Here is a 16,069-nt window from a genome sequence, read left to right as displayed (position 1 = left end):
GCGGCGGCGGCAGCGGACGTTGCGGGAGCCGAGGCGGCGGCGGCAGCAGCGGCGCGCGAAGCGGCGCGAGCGGCAGCGTGAGCAGCGGAGGCAGCCCGGGTGGCGGAACGAGCAAGAGTGGCGGCGGGGAGAGGACGAGGCATCGGCCGCGGTGCAAGACCCCCAGCACCGGCCCCGGCACCGGCGGATTGGGGCCCGGGGCGCCTACCAGCCCACCTCCGGGGTGTGGAGATGCGGAGCACCTATAAATTCAAGGCTAAGTTTTCCGGAGACCCCTCCGATTTTCCTACGTTTCTGGTGCACCTCCAGGCCTACATGATGGAAATGGGGTTCACTTTCCAGGATGATGCTGAGAAAGTGCGCTTCGTGGGCCAAGCCCTAGAAGGCAAAGCAGCCAAGTGGTTTGTGGACTTGTACCGCTATCACCCCCAAGCCATTCGTGACTACAACCATTTCATGAGAGCCCTGCGCCAGATGTACGTGGAACCGTTCGAGCGAGAGACCGCGGAGAAGAAACTCAGGGCTCACCGACAAGGGAAGTTGTCAGTGGTCGAGTACGCCAGGGAGTTTAAAGAGCTGGCTTCCTCGGTGCCGGACTGGACGGAGCCCCAACGTGTGCTGTCGTTTGTGGGGGGCCTCAATCCTACCCTGGCAGACAAATGCCTCCTCCTGGAAGACCCGCTTACAGTCGAAGGTTGGGTCCAATTGGCTGGGGAGATGGAAAATCGATTGGAGCGAGCTTCGATGGTGCAAGTCCTGGCAGGCAAAACCGTGGCGAAAACTTCCACCCCGGCGAAAACCAAGCCCCGAGCCAAGTTGGAGCCGTCTGAGCGCACCCGGCGCATGGAAAAAGGGCTGTGCTTGGGTTGTGGCCAAGCGGGGCACTTTCTCGCAAACTGCCCCTCAAAAGCAACAGCGACCCCGAGGGCCGTGAGCAGCTCCCCACCGAAAGCCCAGCCTGCCAAGAAAACCACTCCCAAGAAAAGTGCCAAGTCTCTCCTGGTGCCGGTGACTGCCGTGCCAGCAGTGGACGACTCGGAGGAGGGAAGCGGGCTGGAGGACGAGGATCAAGCCGAGGAGCAGTCGGGAAACGAGGACGGTCTGCTGTAAAGGCGCCCCGCCAGCAGGCCGCCAACAGGGGCAAACGCGTGGTGAGTGATTCCCCCTTACTACTCCTACCTGCCAAGCTCTCCAACCCCAAGTCGGGGAAAACAGTGGGAGTCCGGTGTATCGTGGACTCAGGGTGCACCCAATCCCTAGTGAGCCCGGCACTGGCCGAGACTTTGGGGGTGGGAAAGGTGCCGCTGAGGGAACCCTTGCCCATCACCCAATTGGATGGGAAATGTGCTCCCGGAGGGGAGGCCACGGCGAAAACGCGCCCAATGGACTTGGACATAAAAAAACATTGGGAGCAAATCCAGCCTTTGGTAGCCCCTCATTCTGCCTTCCCTTGTGTGTTAGGGTTGGATTGGCTGAAGGAACATGACCCCCTAGTGAAGTGGAAAGAAGGGACCGTGGACTTTACCTCTCCCGCCTGCGAGCAGCACGCTCGACCGCGGGATTCCCCACTGACGGGGGTTGTGGCCGCTTTGGGATCGGGGGGGACAGCGCTCCCTCCTGAGTATCGAGACTTTGCTGATGTGTTCGCGGAGGTAGAGTGCAACCAACTGCCCCCCCACCGTAAAACTGACTGTGCCATTGAATTAAAGAAAGGGGAACCACTCCCCAAAGCCAAACTTTATTCCATGAGCCCCCGGGAAATGGCGGAGCTTAGGGAATTTTTGGATAAGAACTTGGCGAGGGGTTTTATTAGACCGGCCACATCTTCATTGGCGGCCCCGGTCCTTTTTGTAAAAAAGAAGGACGGTTCGCTACGTTTGTGTACTGACTACCGTGGGTTGAATGCGGTCTCCACCTGCAATGCCTACCCGCTCCCCCTGATAAAAGACTTGTTGGGCCACTTGGGGAAGGCACGAATTTTTACAAAATTGGATTTGAGGGAAGCCTATTACCGAGTTCGGATCAAGAAGGGGCACGAATATCTAACGGCTTTTAACACCCCCCTGGGGCAATTTGAGTACACCGTAATGCCGTTCGGCCTCGCCGGCGCTCCGGGCGTGTTCATGAATATGATTAATGAAATTATGCATGATTTATTGTACCAAGGGGTGTTGGTTTACATTGATGATATTCTTGTGTATTCTGAGAATGTTGAGAGTCATGCTGATCTGGTACGCGAAGTGCTCAACCGCTTGCGAAAGCACCAATTGTTTGCTAAACTGTCTAAATGTGAGTTCCACCGCGATGCGGTGGAGTTTCTGGGGTTCCGTGTCTCCCAAGCGGGGATTGAGATGGACCCTGGCAAGGTGCGTGACTTGCTGGCTTGGGAACCTCCCCGCACCAGGAGGCAACTGCAAAGTTTCTTAGGGTTCGCTAATTTTTACAGGACTTTCATCCCCAATTTTGCCAAAGTGGCGCTGCCCCTCACTGACTTGTTGAAAACCAAACAAGGGGGAAAAACGGCGAGCCGCCCGGGGACGCCCCTTCTGTGGACTCCCCCCTGTCAAAACGCATTCGACAAACTAAAGTTATTGTTTACGTCCGAACCCGTACTGGCCCATGCTGACCCTTCTAAGCAATTTACTGTACAAGTAGACTCCTCGGACGTAGCAATGGGGGCCGTGATCCTCCAAGAGGGGGAGGACGGAAAGTTACACCCGCTGGCCTATCTGTCAAAGAAATTCTCAGGGGCAGAGCGAAATTGGGCAATTTGGGAAAAAGAGGCGGCTGCAGTAAAATTGGCCCTTTCCACCTGGAGGCATTGGCTAGAAGGATCCGCGATCCCATTTGTAGTCTGGACGGATCATAAAAACCTTCAGGCACTTAAGCAGCCCCGATCGCTTTCCGCCAAGCAAATGAGATGGGCAGAGTTTTTCGCCCGTTTCAACTTCTCCCTAAAGCATCTGCCGGGTAAAATGAACTTTTTGGCAGATGCATTATCACGCCTGCCCCAGTACAACAGCAAACGAGACCCATTGGTGGACACCGTTTTCACTCCCGCCCAACTAGGGATGGCCGCCGTGACGCGCAGCCACGTAAAGACTGATACGCCCATCCCAGGGGGCTGGGTCCAGAAGGAGATGTCACAAGATCCGGAGTTTTGCTCCCTCCGCCCTGATCTGACTGAGAAGGGGGGGCTCTTTTTTAAGGGCGAGAGACTCTTTGTTCCTGTTGCGGCCAGGGGAAAAGTTTTGAAACTTTGCCACGACGCAAAAACTGCTGGACACTTTGGTTTTGTAAAAACTTTGCACCTAGTCAGGAGACAATATTGGTGGCCGTCCCTGCGCAAAGATGTGGAGAAATATGTGCAGGGATGCCCTATTTGTATTGCCTCAAAACCGGTTGGAGGCAAGAAAAAGGGGCTATTGCAACCACAGCCCACCCCCTCTCGTCCATGGACAGATGTCACTATGGACTTTATTACGGACCTCCCTCCCAGCCATGGGAACACCGTTATATGGGTGGTAGTGGATGCTTTTTCCAAACAGGCTCACTTCATTCCCTGCACGGGGGTGCCTTCAGCACCAAAATTGGCTTCTCTTTTCATTGAACACGTGGTACGTCTGCACGGGATCCCGACACGTGTCCTGACGGATCGGGGCCCCCAGTTCGTTTCTAAGTTTTGGAGGGAACTCCTGAGACTTTTGGGGGTGGAGCAAGCCCTCACTTCAGGCTATCACCCTGAATCAAATGGCCAGACCGAAAGGGTAAACCAAATCCTGGAACAGTACTTACGTTGTTTCATCAATCACCAGCAGGACAATTGGGTCTCTTTATTACCGATGGCTGAATTTGCCTACAACAATGGGGTTCACGCCTCAACTGGGGTATCACCTTTCAAAGTAGTGTATGGGACTGATTTAGCAACAGCCCCCACCTGGGAGCTCCACTCCACTGAGGCTCCTGACATAAATAAATGGGCAGCCACCATCAGTACAGGTTGGCCAGAAATTGTAGCTAGCCTCAAGGAGGCAAAACAAGCCTATAAAGCTCAAGCGGATAAGAAAAGAGTACCTGCACCTGACTGGAAAGTAGGAGACCTGGCCTATTTGTCTACTAAGAACCTGAGGTGCCAACAGAAGTCAAAGAAACTTGGCCCTAAATACGTGGGGCCATTTAAAGTGATAAAACTGATTAATACTGTGACTGTTGAGCTAGCTTTACCAAAGACTTATAGGAATGTGCATCCGGTTTTTCATTCCAGCCTGCTGCGGAGAGCTCCGGTCCCTGACGAGTGGCACCCTCCTCCAGACCAGCCTGTGCCAATTTTCATCGATAAAGACACCCACTATGAAGTCAACCAAATTTTAGACTCTCGTTTGCACAAGGGTCGCCTTCAATATCTGGTCGATTGGAAAGATTTCCCCTCGGGGGACAAAGAGTGGGTGGAGGCAAGGAATGTGAAGGCACCCCGCCTCCTCCGGGCTTTCCATCGAGCATTCCCGGATTGTCCTCGCCCAGTAGATGCCGGCTAGATGGAGGAGTGAAGTTAGTTTTAATGCGGAGGGATGTCAGGATTGTAGAATCTCTGTCATAAATTAGCCTGAGTTCCTCCATGTCAGTTATACTGCTTAATTGAACCTGGCGCCTGCTAGCCCCGGCCTTGTAGTTTGTAGCAATAAAATAGAATAGTGATGTTATTCTAACCTTATCTTGTTATGGGCACACAGGGTTGTTGTCAATTCTCTCAAGGATGGGAGTTTGGAATCCTGTTGTTGTTTCACATATGTCTTTTTTCACTAACCCCCCTCCTTGGGAACTGTCAAGTATTGGGCGGGAGAAATGTATTGATAAGCTGAGGCAAATCTGGCTTCGAGTCAGATTTGACTTTCAGTCCAATGCGTATAGTGCTAATCAATAAAACTATTTTCTTTTGAATAAGTTTTGTTGTGAGTTTCCTGTGCGTCTGACAAGATGGATAGAAAGATGGATAGATAGATAGGCCTTTCTTTTGGGACACTACTATTAACAATAAAATGCATTGCATATGGCCAAAGGCACATACTAAAAAGGTAAAGGTATCTCCTGTGTAAGCACCGGGTCATGTTTGACCCTTGGGGTGACGCCCTCTAGCGTTTTCATGGCAGACTCAATACGGGGTGGTTTGCCAGTGCCTTCCCCAGTCATTACCGTTTTACCCCCCAGCAAGCTGGGTACTCATTTTACCGACCTCGGAAGGATGGAAGGCTGAGTCAACCTTGAGCTGGCTGCTGGGACTGAACTCCCAGCTTCATGGGCAGAGCTTTCAGACTGCATGTCTGCTGCCTTACCACTCTGTGCCACAAGAGGCTCTAAAAATGGTTTCTCCTGGCTGTTTCCCATGGAAATCAGGCACTTCCAAGAGAAAGGCACATACTAGCTTGGGCCAAAAGATCCCACTTTCCAAAAGGAAGGCATGAGGACTAGCAGGGAGTAAAAGGTCATGCTGCTCAAAAGGAAAATTCATGACAGATGCATGCGCAAAAATGATATTTGTTAGGAATAATGTCTATCTGCTCTTTTTCTGTATAGGGATCTTTAAACTCTATGCCAGGACATTTTCAGTTCATTATGAAAGTATTATGAGGAAAGTGTTTTTTAGCAGAACACCACCAGGAAGGCAGTCAACCCTTTGAACAAGCAAACTCTGAATCGACTGCTAAAGGAGGACAGAGACCACAGAAAAACTTTGGAACAAATTCTTTGTGTCAATATTCACCCATAAATAGTGACACAGTGTCTCTGCAGTACTTGACAGATACTCTTACGTGAACTGCTCAAATGTCTCCCCCCAAAAGCAATTTAAGTATAACATAGGTGACAAATTAAAAAAAAATAACTAGTCACTGGACCCGGTTGGCCAAAGTTGTTGTGCAAATCTGTTATAAAATTTGATTTTCCTAACAGAACCACTTGGCACTAAAATCTGCTTCTCTACAAAAACTTTGAAAAACAACCAAGAAAGAATTGGGGGCTGGGAGGGGGAAAAGCGCTAATATAAAGTTATGGGTAGGTTAACTTGCCTGTCCTAAGCAAAAGTGGAAAGCATGATTAAAGCCTGAATGGTTAAACAGAGATGAACAAGCCTTGTGGCTAAGGAAGAATCAGCATGGCTTCTGTAAAGGTAACTTTTGCATCATCTACTTGAAGAATTCGTTTAGCAAGTTGTTTAGGATGATCTTGTAGATATTATATACTTGGTCTTCCAAAAACACTTATCTTTGTAAGTAAATGTGGCAGTCAAGAGATAAGAGGATAAGTCCTCATGCATCAGCAAAAGGAAACAGTAAAGAGACAATTCTCACTGTGGAGAACAAACAAATGGGCCCCACCAAGTATGTCTATGGCTTAACTTGTTCATAAACTATTTGGAGTATTGGGTGAAGGCCAAGCCTAGAGATTACCAAATTACCAAGGATGAAAATCCAAGCAAATAGTGATCGGATCTCTCCAAATTGGGTGACTGCACAATGACATGGAACATGAGATTCGTTGTGAGAGAAAAATGAGTTATGTTGGGGCAAAAAATCCTACACAGCCACTGTCAGGGTATAAAATTGTTGTGCTGGACAAGAAAACAGATCTTGGGATTGTGATGGGCGTCTTAGCCAAATATCAGCTTAATGTGCAGCAGCAGTGAAAAATGAAGCATTCCTTCCTAGGGATCATTAGAAATGGGAATGAAAACACAATGGCCATGTGGCCATATTTGGAATGCTGCGTGCAGTTCTGGTTGTCTTATCTCACAACAGCAATGAGCCAAAAAAGGAAAACAAAGAGGGCAACCAAGAAGTCAGATCACTTTCCTTATAAGGAAAGAAACTGAGTTTTTTTGTGAGGCATACACAGAAAACTTCTCTCCCTGTAGTCTTCTACAGCACGGCACATACATGAAGATTTAAGAACTTATTTTTGTCACCCCAGTGAAAATGGCGATGAGCAGCAGAATCAGGAAGAACAGAAAAGACTTTGCACCATGCATAATGAACACATGGAATGTGCTGCCACACGATGCTTAGATGGCTTTAACAGGGGTTAGACAATGGTTATGATCTACAATAGCTTCCATGTTCACAGGTTCATGACCAACTCTGAACACCAGCTGCTGGGGGAGGGCAACAGCAGGGAAGGGCTGCAGCTTTCATGCCCTGATTGTTGCGTTCCCAGAAGCATCTGGCTGGCCTCTCCAGGGAACAGGACACTGGGCTAGAGGGACCTTTTGTCTGAAACAGGAGGGCTTTTTTATGGCCTTAATTTTTTATATTGTGAATGCTGTGTGTGGGGGGGAGAAGCTTCCTTCAACTCGAAGTCATTTTCACATAAGAGGCAATACCTATTTAAAGTTGCACTTCTCCAGCTAAAGGGATACTAAGCAAGTCTCTATTTTCAGGGGCAATGAGAACTGAAAGAATGAGCACACCACTTTCCGCGATGTGTAAGAGGCAGAAATTAATCTTTTCCTTGTAAAGGAAAGGTCAGCTGAAAACAGCCAATGGTAATTAATCTTTTCCATCATCGTTTCTTCCACATTATCAGCACGTGCCACTAAATACCAGACAGCGTCTTGTCATAAAAGAAGCATTCTGTAAAATGTGAGATGTAGGATAAAATTCTGTTGTTTTTTTTGGGGGGGGAGGGATGGGGTACAGGATTTCCAACAAAGGAAGAGGTTCAAGAAAACCTTGGATTCCATACTGAGGACTAGGGGGTGCGCCTCGGCTTGGCGATCACCAAAGCCCAAGGCGGCGTGTCGGAGGGCAGCACCATAGCGCGAAGAGGAGGGAGCAGCAGTGGCAGCATACCAGCTGGCAGCCCCATGCACGTCTGCATACGGCCAGTGGCTGATGCACTGCCACCCCTCCTCTCCATGGCGTAACGCTAGCCTCCTATGTGCCACCTTAGGCTTTGGTGATTGTGGAGGCGGCCAAGGTGCACGCCCCTACAGAGGACTTTCAAAATGTTCCACTATTCCTCCTCCCCTATTTTACTGTTACCCACCACTTAAAAAAAGACCTGTTTTTTCTATTTCTATTAATAATTAATAATGTCACTACTGCGATTTTTTATAACTAAATAAATAAATCTGAACATTCAGGGTATAACAAGACAATTTTTTCTGCTTGAGGCATGAACTGACTACTGAAAAGGTATGATTGAGGTGAAGTGAGACTATGAGACCCTCTCTGATCTATGAATGCTCGTCCAAGATGCAATGCACGGAGACTCAGCACAGATTTCACATCGGCCCTCCTTACTAGATGCTCTTGCATCCTTGTTTCATCCACTACGAAAGCGACTCACCCCAGCCAGTAAGCCGAAGAATTTCTCGTATGTTCTCTGCTGAGCACAGCAGTCGAGAATCATGTTGCATAACTCTTTCTGTGAGGAGAGAAGGATGAACTTGTAAAAAAATTCTGCAAAGCAATCACGGAGCTCCTCAAGTTCTAAGGCAGGAAAGTCATTGGAATGAACATCGCAGGTATGTGTTTTTAAAAGCATACGGGCAAATATACAATGGGTAACGCATTAGTAATAATGTGAAATAATGTTATATTTTACTCCAGGATTTCTCAAGCAGGGTTTCATGATTGGCCTGGAAGAGTTTCCCAAATGGATGGAATTAAAGCCTTAAAGCCTGTTGCATCCAGGAATGCAATGGGTGCTAGCGGTGCTTCCTCCCCTCCCCTCCAGGTGTGGCCGCCGGCTTACGTGTTGTTCCTGCCGACGGGCGGGACAATGGGGGTGCAGGTGGGCATGTGGGTGTCGTTAGATCTGGAGGGCCTGTTGTTGGCCTGCGCGACAGGTGCACAGGTGGTCCTGGTGGCACGTCCGATGGGACATTGGGTGGGGGAGGCAGGGTAACCCAGGAGTGGCCACCTCGGTGGATAGGTATGGGCTGGCCATGAGGCTTGGTGAGTGCCTTGTGGCCGGCCAAGCGGCTCGCAGGGTGTGATGCTGGCGGGGCGAACTAAAGTTCTCGCTGGCTGTGGGCCCCACAGGCAGTTGGCCTGCGGTGGCTGCTGAACGCTGCGTAGTTCGGCAGCTGAGGCAGGGCAGGAGTGCCCTCCTTGGCGGCCAGGCAGGGTCCAGGTGCGAGGCTGCGAGAGTGCCTTGCAGATGGATTCTGGAGGTTGGTGCTCCAGGGACTGGACTAATCAGCCAGATACCGCTCCACCCACAGGGGCCTTTCACAAATATTAAGGAGAACCATGGTAAGGATAAGGGGCAAAGCCCTTTACATTCAGAAATCGGGGTGGGGTGGAAGAACTCTGCAGATGGCCTCTTCTTCCCCCCAGGACCTGGAAAAGCTGCCAGCTCCAGGTAACTCACCAGCAGGGGCATCTCTCACGCAGCAGGGATCTGCAGCCTCCAAACATGGGAGGGAAGTGGAAGGAGGAGGGGGTGGTCAGGGGTGGGGGATGGAAGGCAACAGTGAGCCTCTTTCATATGAGATAGCCCATGCAAAGCAATAGATAAGACGTGTAGTAGAAGACAAATAAAATACACTTTAATCATACTCAGTTTTCTCACTTTGCAAAGAACTTGCTGCAACAGAGGGCATGGGGCAGGAGGTTGTGGGAGAAGGGAAAAAAACCCTACAACGGCATTCCTTCCTGCCCCTTTTATTCCAAGGACAAGAATTCAGTATTATTATTAATTGAACTTATATCCCCGCCGTTTTCCAAAGACTCACAGAGATTCACATACATAAAACCCTGTAAAAACCCCTACATTAAAAAAAAAAACATTTAGCCCTAAGGCCATAGGACCCTCTACAACAGGGGTAGTCAAACTGCGGCCCTCCAGATGTCCATGGACTACAATTCCCAGGAGCCCCCTGCCAGCGAATGCTGGCAGGGGGCTCCTGGGAATTGTAGTCCATGGACATCTGGAGGGCCGCAGTTTGACTACCCCTGCTCTACAAGCCACAAGATTGGCAGCCACAATTTTCTAGTCCCCCAAGCAGACCTCTCTAGAGGTGGAGGTGTAGATGTAATACCAGAACAAGCCTAAGAAGGGACCATTTTGTTTTTAGCACTAGCCTCAACCAAAGACCTGGCAGAACAGCTCTGTTTTGCCCGGCGGAACTGAGACAGCTCCAGCAGGGCCAGGCTTAAAAAGGCCCTAGTTGAGGCCAAGCGTACTTCCTTAGGGCAGGGACCTCCAACAGATTAGGGCCCATAGAGCAAAGTACTCTGCAGGGGGCATAAGGAGACATGTGGTCCCTCAGATAGGCGGGACCCAAGCCACAAATGGACCTAAAGGTCAAAACCAAAACCTTGAACTTGATCCGGGTCATGACTGGCAAACAATGGAGCTACCTCAGCACAGGCTGGATGTGGGCCCTCCAAGGTGTATTTGTGAGGATCTGAGCAGGTGCATTCTGTACCAACTGGAGTTTTTGGATCAATGGCAAGGGTAGTCCACCGTAGAGTGAGTTACAGAAATCCAATTTGGAGGTGACTGTTGAATGGATCATAGTGGCCAAGCAGTCCGGGGGCAGGTAAGGCCCTAGTGGCCTTGCCTGGTGCAGATGGAAAAATGCCATGTGGGCTACTTTCATGATGTGGGCCTCCACAGATAGAGAGGCATCCAGAATCACACCCAAGTTCCTTGCTGAGGACCAGGTGTTGAGCTGCACCGGCCAACATCAAACTCATGTGGATGATGCTGAGAAGACAACTTCCTCCTCTAGGCCATCAATACTTTACCACTGAAGTTCTACTCTACTAAAGCTGAGCCTAATACCCCTGAATACTTACCTATACTTCCTGTTCTTGTCATTAGATATGCTCTTCAAAAACATACGTATCCCACACAATGCGTAATCAAGCACAAGCCAGCATAGCCAGGGCAAGTATTATATATCAGTGGTTCCCAACCCCCGGTCTGGGGACCAGTACCGGTCCTAAGAGCAGTTAGTACTGGGCCACGGCTCCTCCTCGTCCTCCTCCCCGGCTGCTGCCTTGGGGGTGACCTGCCACTCTGCCGCCGGCTCACCATTGGTGCTCTCCAGCGGCCGCCATGGCTGGGGTCCCCCTCAGCGTGGTACTGTGCAGCTGCTTCTGGCAGCGTACCCCAGTGGGCGGCGGGAAGTAAGGCGCACTGGAGGGAAAACAATTGGAGCAGGGGCTCAGGTGGCGGGGACATTCCTTGGCAAAAGAGTACCACTCCAACCCCGGGCCTCAGTAAAATTGTCAAGCGTTGACCGGTCCCCGGTGATAAAAAGGTTGGGGACAACTGTTCTATATTAAGCGATATTAAAATGACCACAAGACAAATGCTTTAGGTGAAGTATTTCGAGATCATTTTAATACACGGCACTGGTCTGATGCATTAGAACGTATATTAACTTTTCACTGTTCTGCAGTGGTAACATCGCAGTCAATCTGTTCCTAGTCAATAAAACAAGGCAAAGTGCTGATGCTGTTGCTAACGAAGCCAACATGACTTGCAGACCAAATTGCTTTTTGCTCTCTCAACTGCAGTCATAATATTTTAATATCCCCTAGGGGCTGGAGTAATTAAATATTTTAATATTTTAATTAAATATTAGAATGATTTCTGGTGGAATCCCTTGCATAGCGATGCGCGGGGAAACGGATTTGACTATAAAGCCACTTCTGCTGGCTTTCCTCTCCAAAACAAGCAGAGGTTAGCTCTAAAGTGCCAGTCTCCCAGATTAAAGATTAAAATGTTTTCACTCTTTTATAGGATTGGCCAGACAGAAGTCATACAGTAGCTTCAGCTGCAAAATGCAGCTTTGAGCCTGAATTTTAAGCTTTCGACTGCTGAACTGTTTTCCTGCAGCACCGTATCTGACACATATTTGACAAAACTGCTGGCAGATCGGCGTGTGTTAAAATGAATTTTAAAAATTCATTGGTTAAGGCCAGGACAAAATGAAGAACTACTACAGGCCTCCCACCCTGACCCCCCCCTTTCTCCACGCCCTGCCTATTCTTTCCCATCTCCCATGTCGTTGTCTCCCCATGCCTACGGATGTCCATCATGCCTGTAGACGAGATGATAAAAAATGCAAAGGGGGTTGCGAAGATGGAAATTGGCATGGAAATGAATTTTAAATGGCTTTACATCTGTAACCGCTCTGCGGTAAAAATAAAGGAATAAGCCCTGTGTGGGAGGAATTCGTCCGTGATGAGCAAGCCCACCGATAGGGGTCTTGCCCCTGAACTGACAAGTGGAGGGCCCAATCGGCTAGTGCGAAGTGCCAGCCGATTGGGCCCTCCACTTGACAGTCCGCCTCCCCAACTGCCCACCCTCCACCGGAGGCTGCCTTTGGCTCCTGCCCACCATTTGGAGCCTGACTGCCGCCGAGGAACGTTGCCGCCTGACCGCACTGCATTCCCATGTGGCGCCAAGCCCACTGCCGCGCCACGACTTCGCCTGCAGCCCGCCAAGCCACTTGCCCGCCTGGACGCCTCCCCAACCGCCCACCACCAACCATGGCCTCCCTTCGCCTGCCGCGCTTCCCGCTTCAATGTTATTATGTGTTGTGAGCTGCCCCAAGCCTGCTAGCAGGGAGGGGCAGCCTAGAAATTGAAACATAAATAAATTTTAAAAAATAAAATAAGCTGCTTTCAAGGCTATTTTGCATAGCCTACTGCTCTAATCAACAGATACCTGGGATTGAACCCGATCTTTTAAAACTACCCTTCAACCTGTATCAATGAAAGGTGTAAAGACATAACTAAGAAATAAGCCAAAATTTAATCTGCTCGCTTCTCCTATTCAGTTTATTCATCGCTGGCTGTGAATGTGGCATATTGGCTAAGAATGTCCGAACCGGGAGGCCCAGGTCCCAATCCTTACACTGCCAAGGAAGCTTGCCGGCTGACCTTAGTTCAGTCACATGCTTGCAGCCTAACATATCTCACAGGAAAGAAAACAACGGAGGCAAAGAGAACACTGTAAGTCGCCTTGGGTCCCCACTGAGGAGAAAGGTGGGCTAAAGATAAAACCGATTAAGACAAATATTTGGAGGATAAGCAGCAATCCAATGGATTTGTCTCCTCTCCTCTCCTCATTCCAAACAGTATTATAAGACTTGTGCGGACCCAATGCTCTCAGTCATAAACCGTCATTATCAGACTGGAAACTGCTGCTAGGACCAAATGCTTCTCACAGCCCCTTCGTTTATGCATAAATCCTGCCTTCCTACAGTTAACACTAGCCATGTTTCCTGCTATCATAGAATCATAGAATCACAGAGTTGGAAGGGACCTCCTGGGTCATCTAGTCCAACCCCCTGCACTATGCAGGACACTCACAAACCTATCGCTCATCCAATGTAACCTGACACCCCCTTAATCATGGTACAAATCTCTGGGGAAAACATTTTTTTGCTCGCTCTTCACTTTCAGAGAGAAAGCATACATGTCGATAGGTGTGGCTTTGAAATCGTCCAGGATCAAGTCTGGGTCTGGCCACAGCTCCCCCCCTCCCCCCCGGAGGTCCACAGCCTTCAGAGGGATGAAGAGGCACCAGAGACTAGGCTGCCTGGCATACAAGAGAATCTACAGGAGCCAGTCAGCAGGGGGAGAAACACTTGAACCACGGAAACAGCTAAGGTTGGGCCAGGACCAGGTGTGGGGGCTACAAGGTGAATAGAGAAGGGTGGACAGAAGAGGTGAGAGAAAGATTAGAATGAGAAATAAACAGCAGGTTTTGCAGACAGACTAGGGGTGAAGGATGGAACACAATGCCAGAGAGGGCAGGACAGAAAAGGCAGGACTTCTGGTACTCACCTGGCATCCTACTTTAATCAATTCTGAGGTCTAAGGAGCTCCAACAAGAAGGTGGTGCTAGGGGGCAGGGAATGACTCACAAAAGGGGGTACTGACAAAATGGCCCTGGTTTCTTATCCCTTGACTTTGGCCAGGACTTTGGCCAGTCCTGTGGGATTATTTAATATTGATGATGCCAGCAACAAACTCATACAACACCTGGCTTTACTTTTAATCTCATACAAATAATTGATTGATGTTTATTGTTTACTACAGTGCTGCAGCAGAGAAAGCATTTTGCACATTGCACAATCTATTTCAGGGATTGTTATCAGTAAGAAAGTAAAAATAAAATGTATTACTATCATTTTAGTAATGCAAAAAGAGAGAGAGAGAGAGAGAGAGAGAGAGAGAGAGAGAGAGAGAGAGAGAGAGAGAGAGAGAGAGAGAGAGAGAGAGAGAGAGAGAGAAATATATATATATATATATATATATATATATATATATATATATATATATATATATATATATATCATTCTGGAGAAGATGTAACTGAGCGGAGGTTTAACACATCTGCTATGTAGTGCAATTAATTTTGTTAATAAATATGTAAGAAAAAGAAGCTTTTCCCCCAGAAAACAGAAAAGGAATTGTGGAGAATTACCGTTTGGCTCTCTGGAAAATCCATCTTCAGCAGTTTATGAGCACATTCTTCAAAGTCTAAACTGTTGGGGAGGGGGAACAGAACAAAGCATATTGGTTTGTCAAATGCACTGGTTCAGAACTCTTCTCTACAAATTTCTGCACTTTCTGAATGAGAATGGTGGAACATTGCAGAACCAAAACAAATATCACTAAGACTGCCTAAGGAGGTGGTGAGCTCCCCCTCACTGGCAGTCTTCAAGCAGCAACTGGACAGGTACTTATCCTAGATGCTTTAGGCTGATCCTGCATTAAGCAAGAGGTTGGACTAGATGGCCTGTACGGCCCCTTCCAGCCCTATGATTCTATTCTATGAAAATAGCTAAGCAATGCTGGTTTTCAACTGCATTGAAGAGGGAAACAAATTTTCTCAGCTCTGTTTCAGAGTTTCTGGCATGATAAACCTTCTTTTCTTTCCTCTCCATTTCACTTTCTGCACTTCATAGGTAGGATACACCTCTATTCCAGACTTCCACTGAAGTATGCTCATGTAGGTTTTTTTTTTTTTGAGAAATTCCTTGCAGATAAAATTGTTTCAGTCAGTCTTGTCACGCGGCGGTTGAGTGAAAATTCACTTTTTTGTCTCATTAAAAATATCAAATTTATCTATAAGGCCCTTTATAAAGGTCTGCTAAAAATAATTCTCATCAGCACTTTTTCACTGTTTTCAAAATTTTCACTGGAGGTATAGCCAAAACCAATAGATTTTCAGACAGACTGAAAACAAGATGACTCTCATTTGTGAGTCATTATTGCTGCTACATCATATATTCAACAGAAATGGTAACTAAACAAATGAGAACATTCTGCCGCCTTCTGAACATTGTCCCATAGAAAACATCGGTCTCTGATTTGGAAAAAAGAAGTCTATTAAAAGCATCCCGAAGTCCGTATAAAGAAAACAAACCTCGGCAGGGTTCCTTCCACCACCCCAATGTCTCATCCTTCTCTTAAAAACATACTGGCTAAATGTTACATTTTTATTTAAGTTAAAAAAAACAACAACAACAATTTCTTTCAACAGCAATCCTTAAGAATTTAATGGGAACTCAAACCTAATTCTCACACAGTCTAAGGCAGTGGTCCCCAACCTTTTTATCACCGGGGACCGGTCAACGCTTGACAATTTTACTGAGGCCCGGGGGGGGGGGGGGGAGCCTTTTGCTGAGGGACATCGCAGGCGTCTGAGCCCCTGCTTCACATGCTTTCCTGCCGGCGCCCCTGACTTCCCATCACCTGGGGGGGGACCCCCAGCCATGGCGGCCGCTGGACCGCACCCAAGGTGAGCTGGCGGCAGAGTGGCAGGGCAGCCCCTGAGGAGGCAGCTGGGGAGGAGGACGAGGGGGAGCCACGGCCCGGTACCAACTGATCCATGGACCGGTACCGGTCCCCGGATTGGGGGTTGGGGACCACTGATCTAAGGCATTCATACTCATTCTGTAATTGTAGTGAGATGGAGACACACACAGGCTGCATTTCGTACCTTGACTGAATTGCAAGATAAATAGTTCGCCGAAAGGAGACCAAGTTAATTTCCGTTTTATCGTGGATGGTCACTTTTTGTCCTTGAAGAGAAAAAG

At 48.6% G+C, this 16,069-nt stretch overlaps 1 protein-coding gene across 2 annotated transcripts in view; it reads right to left on the bottom strand.

Annotated features, from left to right (window-relative positions):
• Positions 1-16,069, bottom strand: part of CWC22 (CWC22 spliceosome associated protein) — a 67,441-nt gene that overhangs the window by 21,841 nt on the left and 29,531 nt on the right. For both annotated transcript variants that reach the window (XM_077319556.1, XM_077319557.1), the window contains exons 13-15: positions 15,973-16,054; positions 14,452-14,512; positions 8,341-8,418 (exon numbers count right to left, since the gene is read on the bottom strand). In XM_077319556.1, the coding sequence (XP_077175671.1) occupies positions 8,341-8,418; positions 14,452-14,512; positions 15,973-16,054 (221 nt within the window). The remainder of the gene's footprint in view (positions 1-8,340; positions 8,419-14,451; positions 14,513-15,972; positions 16,055-16,069) is intronic.

This window comes from Paroedura picta, chromosome 2, assembly GCF_049243985.1.
Source record: "Paroedura picta isolate Pp20150507F chromosome 2, Ppicta_v3.0, whole genome shotgun sequence".
In the NCBI taxonomy this organism is placed as follows: domain Eukaryota; kingdom Metazoa; phylum Chordata; class Lepidosauria; order Squamata; family Gekkonidae; genus Paroedura; species Paroedura picta.
This window is presented reverse-complemented; position numbering and strand designations above follow the sequence as displayed.